This window comes from Centroberyx affinis, unplaced genomic scaffold (assembly GCF_046629955.1).
Source record: "Centroberyx affinis isolate AG114_WGS23_722 - 3 ecotype Tasmania unplaced genomic scaffold, CSIRO-AGI_Caff_v1 ptg001860l_1, whole genome shotgun sequence".
Lineage (NCBI taxonomy): Eukaryota > Metazoa > Chordata > Actinopteri > Beryciformes > Berycidae > Centroberyx > Centroberyx affinis.
The window spans coordinates 1-22,953 of record NW_027280238.1 but is presented as its reverse complement, the minus strand read 5'-3'; the positions used below and the strand labels follow the sequence as shown (position 1 = coordinate 22,953).

At 42.9% G+C, this 22,953-nt stretch overlaps 1 protein-coding gene across 1 annotated transcript; it reads right to left on the bottom strand.

Annotated features, from left to right (window-relative positions):
• Window positions 1-6,835: 6,835 nt before the first annotated feature.
• Window positions 6,836-11,760, bottom strand: LOC139653062 (vasorin-like). The gene has a single exon (XM_071530017.1). It carries the CDS (start codon window positions 11,758-11,760, stop codon window positions 9,637-9,639), a length of 2,124 nt encoding a protein of 707 aa, XP_071386118.1. The 3' UTR covers window positions 6,836-9,636.
• Between the last annotated feature and the right edge of the window lie 11,193 nt (window positions 11,761-22,953).

Sequence of the window (22,953 nt, the reverse complement as noted above, 5' to 3'; positions counted from 1 at the left end):
AGCAGCAGACAGAGAGATGCAAGGAAAATAATGATGGCAAGCCAGAAATTAAAGTTGACAAGGGGCCGGAATGAGTTACTGAAAATAGCTAAACACTCCAAACACACCCGCTCTTGTTGCTACAAGTGGGCATAAAAAGACAGGGCATAGCCCGTTCCTGGGGGGGGTCAAAGGTCACCCATTGAGAGGTGAAAGGTCAAGGGGAACAAGCCCCCTAGCAGTGGAGTGTTTAGAGATGGCTTTGTGCAGCAAGGCTGAGAAGAGGAGGGAGGCAGGGACATGGAGAGAGGTTTTAGTGCAACAGATAGAGTCATAAATAGATATCATGATTAAATCTCCCAAATCATGACTGTGAATTGATTTTAACGACAACATAAAACCACAACTGCATGTATGAGTGAGAATGACAGAAGAGTCCGTCTTTGTGTACGTGCATATCGCTGTTGTTGGGTGAAAATCTCCAAAGTGTCAACTTTGCAGGGACTAAGAAAGTCCCTGCAAGCTTTATTTATTTATTTTTTGTTGTTTTTTTTCTTGACCACCATGTATTTATTTTGTTTGTCCAATGGGTTTGGAAAGGGTTTCATAAGACGAAGGGTTGTATAATTTTCTCAATCATCTAATCCTTCAATTGAAGTTAAAACATGAAAAAATTTGGAGTTACAAGGTTTTCACCCGGCAACAATGATATGTTCATTGGCAAGAAACTATAACACTGGTCATACATAAATACATCATGAGCATTATGGCGCTTTTATATTATAAGTGCTGTCTGCATGTCGATGTGTGTCTCTGTGTGTATGTGCACACGCATGAATGAGCCTTTACATGTGTATGCATGATTTATGCCCCTGCACATTGTATGCATGTTTGCAAGCATATGATTTACATGCATGTGTGCCCACCGCTGTGTGTGTTATTAGCGTTGTCTGTTATGCTTCGCAGTGAAGGCCAGAAAATGATTTAATCCCTGCTCTGTCCAGTCCTGTCGTCTCCTGTGACAACATGACCCTGCCTGGCCCAGGACGCCTATTGTCGTCCCAAGAAAACACTCCAGTCCAGTAAACCCTCAGCTGCTGCTCCGAGGCCCCGAGTTCACTGCTGCAGCGCAACTCTTCCCATCGTCTACCTGCATGCTTCTTCTTCTTCTGCTGGTCCTGTTGCTTCGGTTCTTCTTCTTCTTCTTCTCCACGCTCTCATTCTTGAGTTTGGTCTTCCAGTCATCCTCAGACTTTATTCTCAATCCTGCTCTTGTTCTTATTCTAGTTGTTGCTCTTCTTCCTCCTGCTCCTCTTTTTTCTCTACAGTCAAGAATTTTTAAAAAAGTACTGATTGATTGATTGATTGATGTGTTTATTTGAGTGTCCTGCACCATTTGTGGTGCCCAGCCCATATGGGCTTACAAGACACTAGACAGCAACAACAGCCAGGATGGCCACATGACAAACCATAATATACAGTTCCACAAATTCAAAAGGAGAACATTTCAAAAACATTCAATTTCCATGACAGAAATGTCCTATTATGTTGGATACAGTGTTCTCTGTCTTAGTTGCCATGCATTTTCTATAAATCTTGCTAAGACAAAAATCTCCTCATTAAAGAGCAGGGTTCTTCAACTGAATTTTTTCAGATAGATGTACTAATTGTAAAGAAGTCTGGGATGCTTTCATTGGCCAAGATTCTCTGATGATTCCTCCCTCAGAAATGTTAACCTCAGAAACATTAAAATTCCTCACTCTTCTGTCCTCCCTTCCTCATCGTTCTTCATCAGTTCATCAATGTAAACTCGTCACATTTTTGCACCAGATCACAAGTCTCTTCCATTAGTCAGATCATAAGATCACAAGAACTCCGGTCCAACCTCCGTTTATCCACATCCAGTACCTTTGGGAAATGTTTTGTGCTGGCTAGTAGATTCCAATGATGGGGTGGCCCTGCGTCCCTCTGCTGCGTTAAATACTTTTCATTTAGCTTTGGATTCTGCCTCGGAGAACATGGAAGTCATTATGAGCCCTGGGTAAGAGGAGACCTTTGGGTTCCGTGGGCAAATGAATGGCAATTAAAGCTAATTCAATTAAACCTTGTATTGCATTTCAGACAGGAAAAGAGCCATCCACAGCTTCGTTCACTGCGTTTTTCTCATGAGAATAAGGAACATGAGGAGCCGGCCCAGTCAGTCACAGTGTGGGAAGCCATTTTGGAGAGAACTACAAAGTGAGCCTGCTTGTGTTCTTGATTCAGTTCAGTTGTTTAAGTGATTCGTTTTGTCAGTGAGGTTAAAAGCAGTTTAATCTGTTCCTCTTCAGTGTTCAAGGGAAATTCCACCATAATGGACTTTTAGGTATAGGTATTTTGGAAAAATAGCCATTTTCCAACTTCCCACTAATTTTCTTGGGTGTTTTTGTTGAGTTACTATCTCTCAACATCAAGGACATGAAACTGCAATGCCTGAGACTGATTAATGATCTGGACACGTTCCTGTGTTTTTATTAAGCAAGAAGTTAGTAGCTCTCAAAATCAAGGAAAAGTCAGTCCCATGGCATCAACAAATTGTGTAGCCTGAGACGACTCAATGAAATCTTTATGGAAACTTCTTCTGTAGCAGTATATTAAACATCTAGAATCATGGGAAACATTCAAGGTAGACACTGGAACATGTCCATAAAACTTTAGAATTCCCCTTTAAAGATTGGAAATGCATTAAGGAAAACGACTGCAGATCTGTATTTTAAGTTAGTGCCAAAAGGCTTACAGCATGCATGAAAAATTTTAAGGCACTAAGAAATATGTTATTTACTTTTTACTCAGGCATCTCAGTTCTTTGGTGCCAGAATTTGCTCTCCAAAACGCATCGACCTCCAAAAGACATAAAGCATGCTTTTTGTCTGGGAGCAGCTGTAGTAAACATTTCTCTCTCTCTCTCTCTCTCTCTCTCTCTCTCTCTCTCTCTCTTCTCTCTCTCTTGTTCTCTCTTATATTTTACACAGGTATGTCAGCATTGATAGAAAGATATACTGCAGCACAACTGGGAATGGGTTGCATATGGCATCCATGGTTGTAATATGGTATGTTAGATACATACACACAAGTATGCACACATGCGTGCGTAAACACACACACACACACACACACACACACACACACACGCAAGCCTTGTAGGGTCCGTTTAAACCATTATCAGGTCCAACAATCTGTCTGCAGTCGGACTTCGCCCCCCTCACTCTTTCCTCCCCGCTCTGTTCTCCTCCCTCTCTCCATCTTTCCACCCCCAGCAAACCCTGACTGCTTTCATTACAACCAGATTGTTCAAATAAATCAAGCTCTTTCCTCTCTCTCCGTCTCTTTCTTTTCTCTCAGCACTCCTGCAGCAGCCCATGTGGAGGACGGTCCCTAAATGAGAAGCACATTGTGGAGGTAATGAGGGTGATGGGCTGTGAAGTTGGGGGTTGTGTTAATTTAGGGGCTCATTGTGGCTCCAGTGTCTGTTGTGTACGTTCAGCTGTGTGTCACAGTGTGTTGCTGCAATCGGGTCTAAACCTTACATGTCAAAAAAGTCACATTTAGAAAAACAGCCTTTTTTTCAGATTGAGAATCACACATGTTTTGAAAATGTTATAGTGGGTTGGGAATGGGTTTCCTTTGGATCCTTGGAAAGTTTCTGTGATGGGACTTCAGTCTCTCTTGACCATTTTAACCAGGCTTAGTTGTCAGTGAACAGTATTTTTTTTTAAATAAATTATTCAAATTCTTTCTTTTAACCTTATACAAGCTGACAAGTTGAGTAAAAGCGCATGCTCACTTACAGTAACTGCCTGGGGGAGTAGCTACACACATTCACACCAACATGACACACATGTGCGAATTATGTGAAAATTACGTGACAAATTTCTGTGACAGTAATTCCATGGCAACAGCACAAATTGGACACGGCAATTTCACCTAAAGGTTGGCTAACGGTTAAGTTTAGGCAACTAAAACAACTTGGTTAAGGTTAGGGAAAGGCTTTGGTCATGGTTAAATAAGAAAAACTTTCGCTAAAAATTTCAATTTCATTCATGTTAGAAATGTCCTTCATACAAGCTGGGAATTGAACTTGCCGGCACTCAAGACAAACGTATAACCCTAACCCATCCACCACCCAACTACAACACCCTTACTTTCCATCACACTACTTCAATGTGACACTACTTCCTGCTTATACCGAGCCTATTTCATGTAACCGTTCTGAGCTGGGAACGTGGAATTCTAACACTTTACATGCCACCAACATGTAATTTGGTGACATCAGGTTGATTCACAAACTCACACCTGGAGCTGCCCAGTGCCACTGTGTGCTGTTGGCCACTAAGCAGGGCTTGGGATTCACTGCCATGCTCAAGGGTGCTTAGGCAGCAGTTACTGACCAGTAGTTACTCCCTCACTGCCCTCCCTCACCCAGCTGACCCGAGTACTCGAACCGACAATATTCAAGTCACAAACCCGCTTCTCTAACTTTCAGGCCATCTGCCACAATCCCTTTCCGTGCTATTATGACATTTTACTATGTTTATATTGACGTATCTGCACTCTACCCACTGTTTTGGTGAATCCTAAAAAATAAATGAATAAATCTCTCTCTTCCCTTCCCTGCCACAGTTTTAGAACGCCATCCCGGGCCACGCCCTTCAAAAGTGGCTCTTGTTTTAGCAAACACAGAAAACAACCAAGCAAAAATGTTTACCCCCTAGTAATTTTCTGTGGAATTTGGGGTGATGATCTAAAAAACCCGCCTGCTGAGCCACAGCGGCTGCTGTCAGTCTTCCAGGGCCCTCAGAGCTTTACAGGAATCCCCTTATTTATAATCTGTTGCATAGTAATGATATATAATTAGACTTGATATATATGGATCTTTTTGTATTTCTGTATGGGCTTTGTACTATTTTACTGGGCTTAGCACAAGTTCAACTGTCACACAGCGGGTGAGGCAGACCACAGTAGAGTTGTAGTCACTGAAGTCCTCTATGCATCTACGATATCCTGTCATCTTGCATTGCATTGCAGCCATTCTCTCCCAGTTGGTTGCCAGACCACAACTTAGGCCTTCTGGTACCTGAAAAGAGAGCAGAATTCTAATTTTCCAAATAATCTACAGTTACAGAATCACCAAATGACACGGACATGCAAACTTTCAGTACAAGTAAAGAAACCAAAACATCCAAAACTGTTGTTACAAGGCTTTCACCCAACAGCAGTGTGCATGTTGGAGTTTTAGTTTTACAAACATCTCTCAGAGGCAGAACTGCTCTCCAGGCAGAAATAATCTGATTGGTTGAGTTAAAGCTAAGCGGGCGGAACCAAAGAACCAGTGTTTCACAGCGCAAGTTAGCTAACTGGCATGTGAATGGCAAACAAGGAACTCCGGTCAAAATGTAAATAAAAACCATAAATGGCAATGACTTCTTTTTTCATTCATTCATTACCTTGGCTTTCATGATGTTGGGAGGTCAGAGCTAGCTAACTGGCTTCCCTAGATAGACAGGCTAGTATGGCTGGTTTGCAGCTATGCTGACTAGCTAGATGACTTAGTTTGCCATAGGCTGCATTTTTTTCAGCCTTTTTCACTGGGCTTCAGCATAATGTTACTTACCCAGAAGAACTGTGGTTCTCTGCCCATTACTCACATTACCAGTGAGATTATTTCTGCCTCCCGAGCAGCTCTGCCTCTGAGAAATGTCTGTAGAACTAAAAACTCCAATCTGCATGCTGTGTTAGTCAGCCTGGACTGAGGTCCAAGATTTACAGCTTGTCGTGATCAGGGCAAGATGGCCAACATACCTGAACCATGCATACACAGCATCCTGCTTTGTGTCAGAAGATCTGTTTGGTTGCCATGGATACTGGTCAGGGACACAATACTAATCTATCTATCTATCTATCTATCTATCTATCTATCCAGCTATCTATCAATCTATCTGTATCTGTCTGTCTATCTATCTGTCGAGGATGGGGTGGATACTGTAGATCAACTAATAATTCATGTGCTATGGAAGTTTGTTTCATTACAAGTTGAGCCTGAACTCTTCACTACTGGTTGCAATCTTGGTAATCTAATTGTTGCGTATTGTATTGCCGTCATTAAGTTGCTGTGGATAAGAGCGTCACCTACAGTAAATACCAGAAATGTAAATTTGGCTAAGTGGTCGAGGAAAACATTAGCATTCATCCGATTGTTAGAAAACAAGTAGCAAAACTGTTTCAACTCTGTCATCTTTAAGCTGTGTTTTTCTTTGTAATGTTTTTCATTGCCATCTATTCTTGACTATTAGCATAAAATACAGCAAATGACCTCTCTCCACAAACCAGCATAACGTCACAAAGTCACCATTCTGAGGCTGAGGTTAGTGTGTGTGTGATGAGGTATTGAAAGATATGGTGTGTGTTTAATCAACGTCTGTTGTTACTGGAAGTCCTTACTCGGTTGCTGTTTTTAATGTTCCTCTATGAACAAGGCCTTGTAAATTCAAAACTGATTTATAGAGCACTAAATTGGCCCAGATTCCTCAAATCCAACAGTGAGAGGAGAGCTGCTAAGGCCCTATCTACATGAGCATCGACATATACTGAGTAAAATATGGTATGCATTTATTCGTTTGGTCCTTGTGAGGACTAGAGAGTAAGTGTTTATACTTAAAAAATCTCTCGCTTTGTGTAATTGTGCATACTATGAACCCGTATAAAACTGACTTTAAGTTTCAAGCATCAAACTTAAACTAAAACAAAAACACAGAACACAGGCATTTTCACATTAAGTCTTTTTTAATACTGTTCTTTTTTCAGCATTTCTTTTCTCACAAACACATACACAAAAACATTATTGACTTCTTAAACAAACAAAAGACATAAAAAATAGACATAAAAAAAGGTTTCCCTCAATAAACAGGGAAGGTACTGTAACGCGCATGTTGAAAATATTTCAAACATTTCCTGTCCCTCTCACTGTCTAAAGCAATGCAGGATGTCTTCCAGTTGATATATTAAGGGAGAGCAGATATATGAGCATCTGTGTCTCTGTTTATATTGGAATATTGACAGAGTGAAGAAGTAGTGAAGCCAGAGAGGAGGATGGTAAGCTGATTTTGGACAGTGTTGGAGTGTAGTGCATGGACTTAGGTATAAAGAGTAGTATTGTAGAGAAATCAAACACTCAGGCACACACACACGCACACACACACGCACACACACACACACACCTGAACAATCAAAATTATATAATGACACCGGGTCAGCCAAAGTTTCAGCTGTTAGATAAGATGCACTGAACTGTTGAACCAAGGAAGCAACTTTTTAAATCTGTCAGATACACTGTCAAAATTGATACTGCATTACAAACAAATCCCATTACATTTCATGTTTCTTCATTTTTAGTCTGTAATGTGCAGTATGCAATGTTCTCCTGTCAAGCAAAATAGAGCCCCTATTGTTCTTAAAATGCGTGTCAGCATCACGTAATATGAAACTCTACAAGTTGTCTGTAAGTCTCAAGGCAAATTCCTGCACATCTATCATACTTTGTGATTTGAGATTCTGTTTCTCGGGGAGGAAAGAGGCATTAAAAAAAAGAAAAGAAGACAGAAAGTAACACTAAAAGTTTGTGACATTCCCAGCTCCAGACAAGAAAAGAGAATAAATACATCAGAACGGTGCATTTAGTTCGTACATTTCACAGTCTGGTTGGCTGTAAACAAGCAAAACAGTCTCCAAACACACAAGCCAATAATCATTGTTGACCAAAACACACTGGATGAATGGAGCGGAGAGACAGAGAGGGCAAACATGAAGGGCAGAGACAGAGAGAGAGAGAGTGAGAGAACAAAAGGCTACTGGGGATATTGTCTGCAGCCGTATCTCAGAAACGTTATGGTCAGCAGCGCCTGGAGGAAACGACTGCCTACAAGTCAGCGACACTTATAGTAAATTGCCTCAAAGCTCTTTGAACTTGCTTTCTTTTCTCGGCACGTGTGTGCCGCTTTATAGGAGTGGGCTTTGTGGCAAAAGGGCTTTGAACACAGTTTTGGGAGTTTTAGCGGTCAAAAACAGTCTGAGGTTTGTCTTAACCATGTCCTTATGGAGCGTTGGCAGACCTGGCAGAGAGAATGAAGTGTCTGGGAGTTTAGAGTCCATGCACTTGACAGTCCCATTCAGTTCTTCAAACATATTTGGGCAAAACTCATTCCAAAGTATTCTGGACATGGTCTAAAGACGTCTCAGTTTTAATTTAATCTTTTCAAGGAGATATTTCATTTGACCCGCACATTGTTATTGGTTGCTTATAAAGTTGGTGATCTAAGAGTTTAAGCTTATTTACTGAGGCACTCATTGTAAGTTGCTTTGGAGAGTTTCAGCAAAATGTAACCTAGAATGTAAATATAAAATGATCTAATCCATGACGACGTAACTGGGGAGCACAGTTCATAACATATTCACACTAGAGACAACAATAGCAATACTGAAGAAACAGCAACAGCAAAATGCATGACAAAAATACAAAAAAAAAAAACATTACAAAAACAGAATATCATGATATCAGCTAGACAAAACAGCCTTCCCATAGTATCACAGCACAGAGCTAGAGCTATGCAGGCCAAAAACAGAGTCCATTCTCAATGTCTCTTCATTCAGTCCATTTATCTTTCACAGCAAATTTATCTCACATGAAGACAACAGCTTTGGAGTGTGTGGAGTAATGGTAGATCTGTTGGCCCTGAAGAATCAAATTCTGATGCGAAGAACCTTCTAGTTCTATTTCAAACTAGATAATATTAAAAAAACAAATCTGGAGTCCGATTATTAGCTTTGTAGAGTGATTTTTCAATTTTTTGTGTTATTGCATTTCCTTCTGTGACCATCAGACTTGTAGCAGTTCCTGATTGCGACACTGGAAAGGAATATTTCTTTTCAGTGCAAGTTTCGGGTTTTTTTTGCCATGGAGCAGTGTGGAAGAGTTTGTTGAAAATCCATTTTGTACCAGAAGTGTGGTCCAGGTGAGTCAACATCTGCATCGTTTTCATTTATACCACTGTAATTTCCTCCAGTTCTGTAGCCCAAACATTGGGACACATACCCCCATACTGTATCTCCCAAATCCAGCAACAGGATTGCAGCTCATTCAAATACAGTTTCTTTTACATCAACAAAGCAACTTAAAAAAAAAATAAGCCAAAAATTACAGACATGTCAATGCAAAAAGGCACTTCCGTTTTCAGTCTGCTACTTAGACCCTTGTAGGCGATTGCACTTAGTTTAAACACTTGGTTAAGTTTTACCACCATCAAACTCTGCTGGATGACTTCAAAACCACATCCCTTTCATTGTCCAACAGTGGTTTAGTGACTGAGGAGCTCATTTCCAATATGCTATATATCCATTTCGAAAAAAAATCTGAAGTTCATCATTCAGTATCTCTTAAATATAAAGGATCCAATCTGTAGTGTTATCGATTAGACAACAAAAGACGAGTAAGTGCCATTTTTCAAATGGTGGATATCTCATTTTGGAATGAAACTCTTTGAGAGCCACAGGAGGATTCCATTAGCCTCTGTGGGCAAGCCCCATATCTCTCCCATATCTTTCCAAGTCACTGAATTGTACTGAATCTTAGAAATAAGAGGGTTTCAAGGCTGCTACATTGTTATTCGATGGACAATGCCCTTGCATTAAGGGAACCTCATATTCCAAACTCCCATTTTGTTGCAAGGTTGGGGGCGGCTGAGGACTGTGACAGCGGTCGATCTCTGGCTGTTTGTGGGGTAGAGTACCATTTCCCCCATTCTCCAGGCAGGCCTTGACCCCCTCCAGTTCCATGGGATCAGGATCAGCCGGGCCCAGCTCCAGCTCCATTCCGGCCTTGGCCCGCCTCCTCTTCCGCAGACAGATGACTGTCCCGGCCACCACAGCCACCCCCAGCACCAGGGCCAGGGCAGCCAGGGCGGGGATGAGAGTGTAGGTCAGCTGACTCGGCGTCTCTATCCTGGACTCTGAAGATGTAGTCTGGACCCCTGCGGTGCGAGCCTCCGTACACGACCCGGTTTCCACAGAGCTGTTAGCCCTGGAATTGACTCTCTCACCTAGCGGACTGGCGCAGACTGAATAGGTACAGTTGGGCCTCAGGCCACGGAGGGTGTACTCTGGGTAGGATGCTGGCACACTAAGGATCATGGGGCGGCGGTCAGGACCTGAGAGGTTGCGATAGGTCAGCCTGATGCCACGGATATGTGGTCTTGTCTCGATGAAGCGGTGCAGGTCGAGGAGGATGGATGTGGAGGTCACCTGTCGTGAGCTGATGGCATCAAGTTCAAAGGGAATCCCCTTGGCAACCACAGAGACTTCTGTTGCTGAGGGTTTGGGTGGCTCAGGGACTTCCTCCACATTCTCGCAGTAGAGGCCAGAGGTTCCCAGGGGACACAGGCAGCCCAGTTGCCCCATGGGTTCAAAACGACAGGTGCCCCCGTTGAGGCAGATGTTTGGTGGGCATATGTGTTGCTCATGTTCTCCGCTGGTGGAGCTAGGGGACACTGGAGGTTCTGGTGGAAGGCGGTAGCTGTCTGTTTTTGAGGAGAGGGGCTCTTTGCTGGGCGGAGGAGGGGGAATAGCATTGGTATGGGTGGTTTCTGGGGAAGTGGTTGGCATCTGGGGCACAGAGGTACTCTCCACGGGAAAGCCAATCAGCACCGTCGTGGTAGACGGACACCCAAAATCCTTGTGCTCCAGCTTTGCAAGCATCTTCCCAGCGTTAACTGGGGGGAAGTGGCATCTGGTTTCTTCAAGCCTCCCAAGATTCACAGTCTTGTCTTTCAGCCAGGCAGGGAACCAGGCCAGCGGACACAGGCAGTTAAATGGGTTCTCAGCTGCTGTCAGGTGCATCAACTTGGGAAAGGTCTGGAAGAAATCCTGGGGGAATCCCTGGAGATTAAGTCCACTCAGGTCCAGCTCGTGGAGCCCAGTCAGCTTCTGGAAGTCCTCCGTCCTGAGCTCACCCAGGGGGTTGACACTGAGGCTGAGCTTGATCAACCCCTTCAGGGATTCCTGCTTGAGGGCCTGGGGCACCTCCGCCAGCTGGTTCAGGGAGATATCGAGGTCATGGAGGTTCACCAGGGAGGCCATCAGATCTTCGTCCAGGGAGGTGAGGCCCAGAGAGGCCAATTTAAGGGCCTCCAGGTGGGGGGTCTGGAGGTCTGAGGGTCCCAGGGTTGGGATGTTGTTGTGGCTGAGGTCAAGAAGCAGAAGCCTGGGTAGATGAAGGGATGGCAGAGAGGTGAGCTGGTTCCCCTGGAGCTTGAGTTCCAGTAGCATTTCTAAACCTTCAAAAGCTTCCAAATGGATGCTCTGGATGCGGTTGGCATGGAGATATAGCCTCTCCAACTGGACCAGTCCAGAAAAACTGTCCTTGGAGATATGGGTAATGTAGTTAGAAGACAAGTCCAAGTTCTTCAACATTGACAGTGTCTCAAACACACCACCTGGAATCTCCGTCAGCACATTCTGGCTCAGGTCCACCATCTCCAGGTCCCCCAGACCTCTGAAGTCGTCCTGGGCCAGGGTGTCAATGCCGTTCTGGAAGATGTAGAGGTTTTTAGTGGAGGTGGGGACTCGGGGCACGGTGCTGGAGCGCCGCTGGATACAGAATATTGCATCCTGGGTCTGGCAGGTGCAGTCCGCTGGACAGTCATCGGACAGCACCAGACCAGATGAGAGGAGGAAGAGAAGGAGGAAGGGCAGCATGGTGGTGTCAGGCCTGAAACTCTGAAAGAGATGAGAGAGAGGGAAAAGGTCACTATTAGTCACCATAGACTGTTACAAAGCTGGTCTTAATTAAGAATGAGACTTTAAATAACACATTGAGACATAAAGCAGAAACTGTGGTTACTGAGGATCAACAGTCTGGTAGTGAGAACCTGAATGTGTGTTAAGTAAGAAGTCTCCTCTGTTTCTCAATCTAATTTCTAAAGTCTAATTCTATTGGTTCATAAATTCATGCCAGAGAGGGATTTTATTTTATCCCTTTGTCTTCGTCCACACACACACACACACACGCACACACACATGCACATAGTAACACTGGCCCCTCCTTCATGGTGAATTTGCCGTTTGCTTAATGAGCACACACTCAGGGGATAAGGACCCCCAGCCCAAGGCCAGGGTTTAACGTGGCCCACCCAGGGTGACCCGTCCTGGGGTAAGTGAGAAGCGTGTTCAGCCTCTTTGCTGTGTTTATGACACAGTCCACAGCCCGTGAAACCCAGTCCGCAGTAACGCGGCTGGACACCCACAGCCACATGGCTACTACATACAAACACAGCCTAGTAAGCGTGTAGACACACATCCACAAACGTGCACACACACACATTTGCTTAACAGAAACACATGCACACGCCATCATTGATATATATTTGCTCACCCACACACACACATTACCAAACACATGGACGACACATACAGGACTTCAGGATATTAGAGGGGAGAGAAAGAGTTTGCGTGTGTGTGTGTGTGTGTGTGTGTGTGTGTGAGAGAGAGAGAGAGAGAGAGAGAGAGGGCAGTTCAGTTCAACATCCCACTGCAGAGAATAAAAGCCTGAATGTAGTAAAAGTACATTGAAACTAACTCTAAAGCTAGATCTTAAACCTAGCTTCAGCTAAGGTCGAAACTGTCGAAACAAAGCTGTAAGTATGACTAGGTTAGTGCTAAAGCCTGGATCAAAAACTAATTCTAGCACTCCTCTTCATCCTTCTCCTTAGCCTCCTTTTCCTCCGCATCCTCCTGTTTTCCCTCTTCCATCTCCTCCTCCTTCATCTTACCTCTCTCATTCCCACTCTTCTACCTCCTCCAGCCTTCCTCCTTCTGTCCTCCTCCTCCTTCTTTGCCCCCCCCCCCCCTCCTTCTCTTCCTCCATCTTCTTCTCCCCTTATACCTCTTCCCTTCTCTTTCTCCTGGCCCTCCTTACCATCTCCTTTCCCTCCTCCGCTTCCCCTCTTTTGTTCCTTTTTCTATTTACTACTGACTTCACCAGTGACTGTGTATAAAGCCTCATGGGGGCCATAGGTTCTGTTCTGTCTGTGGATATGCCTGAAGGAAAAAGGAGGGTCTATAAGATGGTGGCTTAATTTACTGCCTGAGGTTAGCAGGAGCAGCGGCCTCCATAGTATAATAAATGCTGTGATTCACTTTACAGTGCAGGAAGATAAACAATCAAACTCACTCCAAACCAGACTTCGCCTCAATCTCTGCTTTTTCATGACATTTTCTCCTTTTTTCTTTCTTTCCATCGCCTCATTATGTATTGACCGTTCTCTCACTCCATGGGCCAACTGTCAAAGAATGTGTTTCAACAACATTACAGTTTGTCAAGGTTGACCTGTTTTTTATGCAGAAATCCAAACAATGTTGATTGTGATTAATATGGCTCATTTTGATGATTTAGAAACTCTAGAAATATCACATATTGCATTGCTTAATGTTGTGGAACGGTTAAAAGTAGACTAAAATACTTTCCTATCTTTTCTCCCTGGCTCTTTCTCTATTGAACATGATCATTCTTGGGATACAAGAGTATTTGTTAAAACTATTGTCTGGGCATTGTGACTTTGAGCCTTGCACACCTTACCATTATTTGCTTGTAATGTGGGAATTTAGGAATGTAAGCTTATTCTACTGTTGACCACACTATCAGTAGCTCTGGAGAGTCCAATAAAGCAAATGTAAATATAGACTCAGAGATTTATGTATTGGATTGTACATTTGACTGTTATCACTGGAGTCAGATCAAGGAAGGGTTAAATCTCTGATAAGTACTGAAGTCCAAGGTTGTGATTTAGCCTCAGCTTGGCCGGGATCTTACACACACATACGTTCACGCAAAACTGTGCACACTGTCCATATGCAAAAAAGAATGCAAACACAAATGCAAGCGCACACACACACAAACACACACACACATGTATACACTTGGGCCAGACGGCTGGCGCAGGTTAACCTGAATGTAACCCTAACCCTAATCCTGACTCCAGACCAGTCGGAGCACAACAGGATTTTTTTTTTTTTTTTTCAAACATGTTTGATTTTGTCGGACCGAGTCTGGTTAGGCTTGTGTGGTGTGAACCGCTCCAAGACTCACCAAGAAACTGACAGCCAATGAGAGTTTAGCTCAAGGGGGAGGAAAACAATAATGAACCGTTAGAGAAGTCGCTTTTAACAACAACTCCCACTCAATTCCTGTTATACTATTCTATGTGGAGGAATAAACCCTATATTAAGAGGTTTAAAATGGCAACATGCCTGGATCAATCCACCTTAGTATGCAATTACAAATTAGGTCAAAGAAGTCTCATACAATTTATCATCAATGTTATCTTTGTAATAATGTTACTAAGAAATACAGTTATAGTGCGAATGTAAACTGCCATGGAGCAAGAAACCTTATAACACCTGTTTCATGTCTACAGCCAATTGTTCTGAATGAATGGGAAAATATTTTTGAATGACAAAATCGTGTAGTGTGTGATCGCCTTGTCTTCATGTGTGTGATTCTCCATCTTTGCCCTGTTGCCTGGTGGTTTCTGACGGGACGGAAAGAATTTAATCAAGACCAGTCGTTTAGTCTGAACTGCCCCCGACAGGCAAGTTTTGAACAGTCTTGCAGTTTGACCTAAACTTTACTCAAAAGCACAAAATGCAGGCACAGCTCTCCCCATCGCCCCTCTTCTTCCCTCCATCTCTCCCCCCTTCCTTCTCTCTGACCTGGTTTGTGTCAGTGAACCCTTGCACCCCTGCTTCTCCCCCTGCCGCCCTCTCCAAGACTCCCGGGGTGGAAGCTGAGGTAGAAACTTAAGATGTTTCATTAAAGCCAGGAGCGTACCTCCGGCCCCACGCCTCCTTTCCCCTCCTGCCCTCCTGTCTCTTCCGTTCATCCCCCTCTCCTCATAACAGACAGAGAGCAGGGTCTGAGCCGGTCAGCACGGCTGGAATTTGCAATATCCCCCCAAAATCCATCTTGATCATGAGCAAACAGACAGAGACAGGGGGAAGGAGGTGGGGGAAGAGGGAGAAGGGCAGAAGAGAGGAAGGGCGAATGTAAAGAATTAGGAGGTTAGAGAAATGACTGTATAGATAAAGAGTTCTGAAGTTGAAGTGGCAAACACACATTCAGATTAAACAGGTTTATTTGGTGTTTGAAGAAGCAAAATTGGGATTTCAAATGGCATGGTAGTGTATACATTTTAGTCATTAGCTGATAACAACAAGTGAGCAGGAAAAGGTTCAGTGTCTTGTTCAAGGACAGTTTGACAAGACACATGGTTGTTGTGGGGATCGAACCTCTGACCTTGTTAGTTACAGGAAGGGTCTAAGCAACAAGTCACACTCTGTAACTAGGTTGGCCAGTTCTCAGCTTATTTGTACTGCTCTTACATTTCATAGAAAGTCACAGTAACATGTTATCAGAAAAAAACAAAGATAAGGCAAATGAACTGTGAAGAAATGAGGGAGAAAACAACAGGTAGTGAGTGTGTAGAATCCGCATAGTACAACTCTCTCAATCTGTCGTGTTTTGTAATCCAGGGATGATGTCTGATCTTTGATATGCTCTTAAACTCTTTGAGGTTCCTAAAATCTGCGCCTGATTAAGACTTGGTTTCCTTTCAAATCGAGTCTTGTCGGTGCAGCGTCTCCCTGTTTTGGCGAATACCTTCATTACAACTGATTTTAATCTGTTGTTTGAATGCACTTTAGTTTAGCTGTGCAGTGATAAATCAGAAGCAAAGTGATAAGAAAGATAAAAGGAAGAAACAAGCAAACACACCAAAAGATCAACATGACAAGCAAAGGTGTAACTGATAACCAACTTTGCAGTTTGAGACTGCCTGCACTCTTAAAAATGATGTGTCGTTTTCAACACATCCCTGTGTCCAGTTTGGCAACACATCTGTGTTACTCTTCAACACAATACATGTTGACATTATACACAGTGTCAAATGTGTTGTGTTGTAAAGTAATGTCTCAAAACATACAGACACACACAAGTGTTGAAAATGAACCATTCTTTTTAAGAGTGTAACATAGCAGCAGGGGCCAGAAGGCTGCAGGAGCAAACTTGTAGATAGTGTCTGAAATTACAAAAAAAAAAATGTACCTGGACAAAATAATGAATATACATTTTTCATAGAAATATGTCACCCTGCCTGTTTTTAGTGCTATTTCATGTATAGAATGCCGAAGATCAATTTTGTAATTCATCATAAAGTACAACAGAACTCAATATAACCATGTTTGTCTCTTATTGATTGATCTGCCAAAAGGGAAATTTTACATTATTTTATTTTGCGTTTGGTGGATGTTAATTTCGGACGTTGTTTGTGGTGTTGAGCCTGCAGAGGTCAAAGCAGGTAAAGTGGAAAAAGGTCTGGTGTGTTACGATGCTCACAGTCACCAAACCACTCTGTCACATCAGCCAGTAGTAAATGAGCTTCACCTCACAGTCTCTATAGGTAATCACACACACACACACACACACACACACACAATGAAACCGGCTGCAGTCTGACACAATGCTCCACTGGAGTCAGAGAATTACTGCTGTGATATGGACGTCAAACAAGGCATAAGACTTCTTTTGTCAGAGACACATGTCTTGGTTTAAAGACACACTTAGGCCCACAATCCGGATCTCTCTTTGTGTGCAGTCACTTATAGTGCAGTAATAGGATTATAATACGAGCTGTTCGTCATTCCTTTTAGGGTACTGCTGCTGGCACACTTGTTGGGTGAATAAATATACTGACAGGGAGACAAATGAATAGAGAATGAGTGAATGAATGAAGGAATGGGGTTGTGTGTGTTTGGGAGGGAGGAAAAGAAAGAGAAAGAAAGAAAGGAAGGAGAGAGAGAGAGAGAGAGAGAGAGTTAACAAAGGAAACTACTAATCATGCAACTGAAAAAGTTTCTCTTGTCAATTTCCACAGGCCATTTGGCTTCACTTTCTATATTTCTGACAGTTTGCCTGTCTAAATAAAAGGTGACATGATTAACAGGTTTATTTCATGTTTGGCCATTCGCTCTTCTCACCACACCGGATAGTCTTCTTCTATAAACTCCTATCAGCTCAAACGGTTGTTTATTTTTTCTGCCATTTCAAATCCTTAGTAAACGGGATGTACATGGTCTTGTGGTTTGTGTCAGGACATGTAGGTAAACACTCTTGAAAAGATTAATCATTTTCAAGCCCAGTGCAAGCCTAGTTAGGACAACACACATCTGTGTAGCTTGCCAATTAGCTTGTTTGACTTAGGTTTTGCATATTGTTTGTTGGCCTTCATTGCTGTAAGTGGGTTTAACCCTTTGCTGAGGATGTAACTTTACCGTAGCACTAACATTAGTTGTGAAGCTGTATTAGTGAGCTATTATTGATTTGGTGTTATTTTCCATTGTAATATTTTAAGGTCATTTTTCAAAACTTGAAAATGTGGTGACTGTTGTTTTGTGCCTCAGTATCAGCTGCAGCCGGTCGTCTCTGCTGGCTGTCTCGACATGCTTACAGCTGACAGGCAAGAAAATTAGAGGCAAGCTAGTTTTCACTTTATTATTATTATTACTAGTAGTAGTAGTAGCAGTAGTAGTAGTAGTAGTAGTACTATGTGTAGTGGATCATGCACTCGTGGTACTGTAAAGAACCACTGAATGGAATATATTAACAAAGCAGAAACTGTTTGAAAAGAATATGCAGGGAAACAAATCCATCAGTAACTTGCTGCAAGTTCATCGCCACTGCTTCCAATACAAACCATTCTTTTTACATTGGCTCAGCTTTTCAAAGGGATGAAGTGAGGGAAATAGGGATGTAGAGAGGGATGAAGGGAGAAATGAAAAGCTTACAGCTTACAATCTGTACAGGCCTATTTCCAGTACTTTTGTCCTTTTTTAGCATCGTTCTATATTTGCCCTCTCTTTTCCTTTTGTTTGTCTTTGACTGGCTGCCCACACCACAAAGCCGACAATCTGCCATCCAGCTTCTTCATCTTAGCAGTCAAAACATGGGGAGCAGTGCTATGCTGCATGCAATCAGTCCTACATTAAACTACAGTCACTTTACTAGGTGTTGCAAAACCGGTTATCTTTGCTGCTTCACAAATTCATAATCATATGTGACAGAGTATTCTGCTTTTAAAACCTTGTGGAATGCAGTATATCCTTAGCTATTTGTATGAGTGTAGATAAGATCATATGATGAAAGAAAAGCATCGCTGTCAAAATGACATAAAACAGGTAACATGCAACCCCCAATGGGCCCACAACATGCATAACAGCACACACACACACACACGCCAACATGTCTACAACACAGCTGGGTTCTGTTACCCACAATACACTGCAGCCATCTCTCACTGTGAAAGAGAAAGAGAGGCGCACATAAACCTTTGTCCTCCACCATGATAAGAGAGAGAGAGGTAGGGAGAGACAGCGAGAGAGAGAGAGAGAAATTAAGTGTCTTAATAGCTGGTAGCTGAGGTCTACCTCTATTCATCCAAACTCCACTGTAAACAAAGCCTGATTCCTCTACACTTAGACCGCATGACAAAGGCCAGACATGAGAGTCACAGTATATTCTGCCATAACATTCACTCACAGCTGACTATACTGCCATACAAAGCCAAAGAGCAGTGATGGTGTGAGATGTGAAACCGAGAAAAAATGACTTGTAAGTAAATAATAGTTAGGCACTAGGACCCAGAGCAGCAGAGGTCCACTGTCCCTCATGTGTCTGCAAAAAATAAAGATTTTCAGCAGTGAAGAAACTTTCTCATTGACATCCATATATTTTCTAACATAACCCACAGCACCAGAAGTGATAATACGTGTGCTGCTATTAACATATGCTGTGTTGGAAAGTAACAGTAAGTCCCAAAGTAGACACATGGAGGTGTTAAAAGTGACATCATCATTAAAAGAGAGTAAACTCTTGAAGTGGGAATGAAGGGAATGAAGTGGTTCTTCTTCAGTGGCGCAACATAGACTTTTGTCTTCTTTTTTCTTCTCAGTTTTTTTCCATGCTCTCAGGAGTGAGCATTGAGACATCAAAGGAAAGTGGTGCAACTCCTGTTCTTAAATCTTCAGAGGAGTGGAGGAGTAAAACATGATGGCGAGGGGGAGTAAGTGATGGAAGGAAAGTATGGCAGAGGAGAAACTGGGTATAGAGTGAGAAGTAAGGCAACGGTATACTAACATGTCAAACATGCCAGTAATAGAATCACAGTCAAAAACAGCACATTTGTGTATTCGTTGCAGCTTTGTGTTGTTGGTTTATTTACACTCCATGCCAGTGGGGGTGCATGAAGATTAAAGAGGTAAACGTAACCTAGGGAAACTAGAAATAGCAGGGACAAAAACTAAAAGACTGGAATGAAAGTTGGTGTTTAAGTAGTAATCAACATTTACATATGAATAAATGTCCATTTTGTAACTCAATTTTGCCAGTTAATGAAAGCTTTTCCCAGGAAAAAATCCTCTGGCACACAGGAAGTGATGTGTTTTACATTTGCAGCAGTAGTAATAGCGGTTAGCTTGTAATAAACAGGGAGGGAGCGAGGAAGAGAGTGAGAAATGAAGGTAAAGAGGTAGAGCGAAAGGATCATAAATTGTGTCATAAAGTCGGTCTGTGGGGAGATTACGTCATTTTCACGGAGGAAAAAAAAAAAGGGACATGAGTTAGTGGTACAAGCCTCAACCCCCCCCCCCCCCCCCCCCCCCCCCCGAAACTCCCCAAAGTGGAATATCCCATTACCTATTGCCTGTAAAGCTTACCCGTAAAATCAGTTTAACAACTAATCTGCTTTAAGAGTTCAACCCGAAAAACTCTAACTGAAATAACAAAGGCTGCAATCATGCAATATTGTGTAAGAATATCTGCTGTCCAGTGGTTTTCTGGATCCGTATGAACAGGCACATGAACGCACATCCACACACACACTCACATTAACCCTGAACTCACACCGAAAATGTCTCTTTAAGTCCCTGTGACAACTCTTGACCTTTGACCCCTGAGCCCTTCAGCAAATCCATCCTCAACACATTCCACAGTGCTCGGACTCTCCGCCACGCTCCGCCACAGACCCAGTTCAGCAGGGCAGATGCTGAGCTTCGGCACGACACACTCCTGAGAGCCTGTATCCTTCCACACACACAAACAAAGTCACAGACACACACACACACACACACACATTTGATACTGGTGAGGACCTTCCACTGACTATATTCAATCCATAACCCCTAACCTTAACCCTCACCACCTCCTGCCTGACCCTAACCTTTAGGACAGTGATTCTCAACCTTAATTTAGTCCACATTAGGGCCACGGACCCCCATTTGAGAGTATTTCTATTGTTAGATATGATTTTGTCCAGAATTCCATGACTATCTGTATTGTAGGTAGAGAGATAACAGTGAAACTATGATCAAAATAGACTGTTATATTTTCTCTAGTTGTGTTAACTTCTGAAATAAATGAAATAATGCTAAAATTTAACAATTCATCGCTTGCTGGGGAACCCCAGGAACCCCCTCAAGGACCACTGGTGGTCCCCGGACCCCACGTTGAGAACCACCGCTTTAGGATACCCTAAACCTACACCGGCAGATGTATAGACACAACGGCCTGCACCAACACTGAAAACCCGTGTAAATATAGCACTGACATGACAGTTGAGACGCCGTCCATAGTCGTCCATACCTGCTAACTGCTACCTGCCTAATTTTGGGAAATTGGAACCTAAATATCTTTCTGGTTTCAGTTCAAAACAGTTTCCAAAGCTGTTGTAATATATATTTTTTTAGGAAGGAGACTCCTGCGCACTGCCTTGCAACACACAGCACTTTACTGATGAGCTTCCAGCCTTAGGCCATCATCAGAGCAAAGTGAGCAGAGCACCAAACACACAGGTGTGCAGATATCCTGACTACTACAATATATCTTTTGTGTACCATGCTATAATATCATATTGTGAACATTTTGTGCTTATTTGTGTTACACTGAATTCAGCCACCTCCTGCATGTCACTGTCTGTCAGTAACCATACCCAGCAGGCATTTTGATGCCGAATAGATGTCGATACAATCGTCTGCATCAACATTGCAGACGATCAATATAGCACTGAAATTAAATTTAAGACACGTCCGCAGTCGTCCATAACTGCATAATTTTGGGAAATCTGAACTTAAATATCTTTCTGGTTTCAGTTCAAAACAGTTTCCAAAGCTGTTTTAATATGAATTATTACTGTGATATAATATATTGTGAAAATTCTGTGCTTGTTCGCTCATTCTGCTCGTTGCTGTTCGTGAAAATACTTGCTGGGATAATTTCAACCCTAACTCCACGAAGAAGCCCGAAAATAAACGTGGACCAACAAATGTATTCAATTTTGAGGATTTCCCTCATTTTCAAACCTTGTGAGATTATTTGATCCTCACAAGGACAGCAGTACAAAAGTAAGAGTGAGGCAGAGGGACAAACGCGTTAGGAGAAACACCTAACATATGTAACATGCGAATTACACCCCTGGCTCCGGTTACCCCGTCTGTCCACACAGGAGACAGCTGGAGGGACGAGGAGATGAGGTGGAGAGGAAGAGTGAAAAAAGAGATGAAGAATAGGGGAGCAACAGCTGTAAAACGAGGTAGAAGAAGGGTGTGGTAGAGATGGACGAGGGAAAACGGAGTTGAAATAGGAGGAAGAGGAAATCATGAGGACAATTTGTACAAAATAAAGAAGGAGGGAGGATCTGCTGAGAAGTTTGCAGTGTATTTTTTTCTTTTGTCTGTGTGTTCGGAGCTTGTTGTGATCTTTGTCTTGGATGATAGTGACCCGACTGCATGCCTCCGGTCAGGCAGGAATGAGCCAAACCACAGCTTGACACAAGTATGTCAGAGTAAACACAATGAAGTGTGTGAAAGGAACAACAATAACACATGCAGAGTGAGTATTTGCATACAATCTCAATCACATATACATCTTCTCCTCTACTGTCTCTGTTTCTCTGGCTGGACTGAAAGCTGCTGATCTCACCTTGTCTTCTCTGGGCTTTAGTGTGTTTCTCTCATTTTGTTATTCTTTTTAGCAAAGTGCACACACACACACACACACACACACACACGGAGGGAACTACAATACCAGACAAGCTGTAGACGTGCCAAAGGCAAGTTACTTCTGGAACAAATTAATAACAGTGTGACAATCCATCTCCTCCTGTTGTTTGAAATTAAACGTCTCTCGGTCTTTCATCCGCCGCGGGATCCCGACCTGATTTGAGTCACTTGTCTCTTCTCACCTGCTGCTTCTTCTTCATCTCCTCCTCTTCGCTCAGCGTGCCTCCTCTTAACTTTCTCTACTGACTTCTGTCGCTCCCTCCCTCTCTCTCTCTGTCTCTGGTCTCTCTCTGCCTTTGTTGCGCTGACAGCTTTAGCCGGCGGCTCGCTGGGAGTCTCTTGTCAGATTTATGAACAGACGGACCGCCTTTCTCTGCCAGGGGCGCAAATAACTTCACACGTAGGTTCACGGTTTCTTCAGTGGACCCTCTTCATGCATTCGTCTTGCATTTATCCAGTTTTAGTAATTTCTGCTGGAATAATGTGTAATAATGTGTAATGTGATTCTTTATTGATCCCCATACAGGCACACAAATAATTTGATCTTAAACCGATTAAGGCAAGACTCCAACTCTTGAAATCGTCATGTAACTGTATTTATCTTTATCTTAATTGGAGTAAGGTCAGAATCAGAGGAAGCAGAACCAGGTTAACACAGCTAGATTTCTGCTCAGTCTTTTGATATATTGGAGGATGTAAACGCCTTAGTTGGGTTTCTTTTGGTTTTTCAGACATGTGCATGTCAAAGGTCACAGACGCAGTAACCCAGATGTTGTATTTACAAAG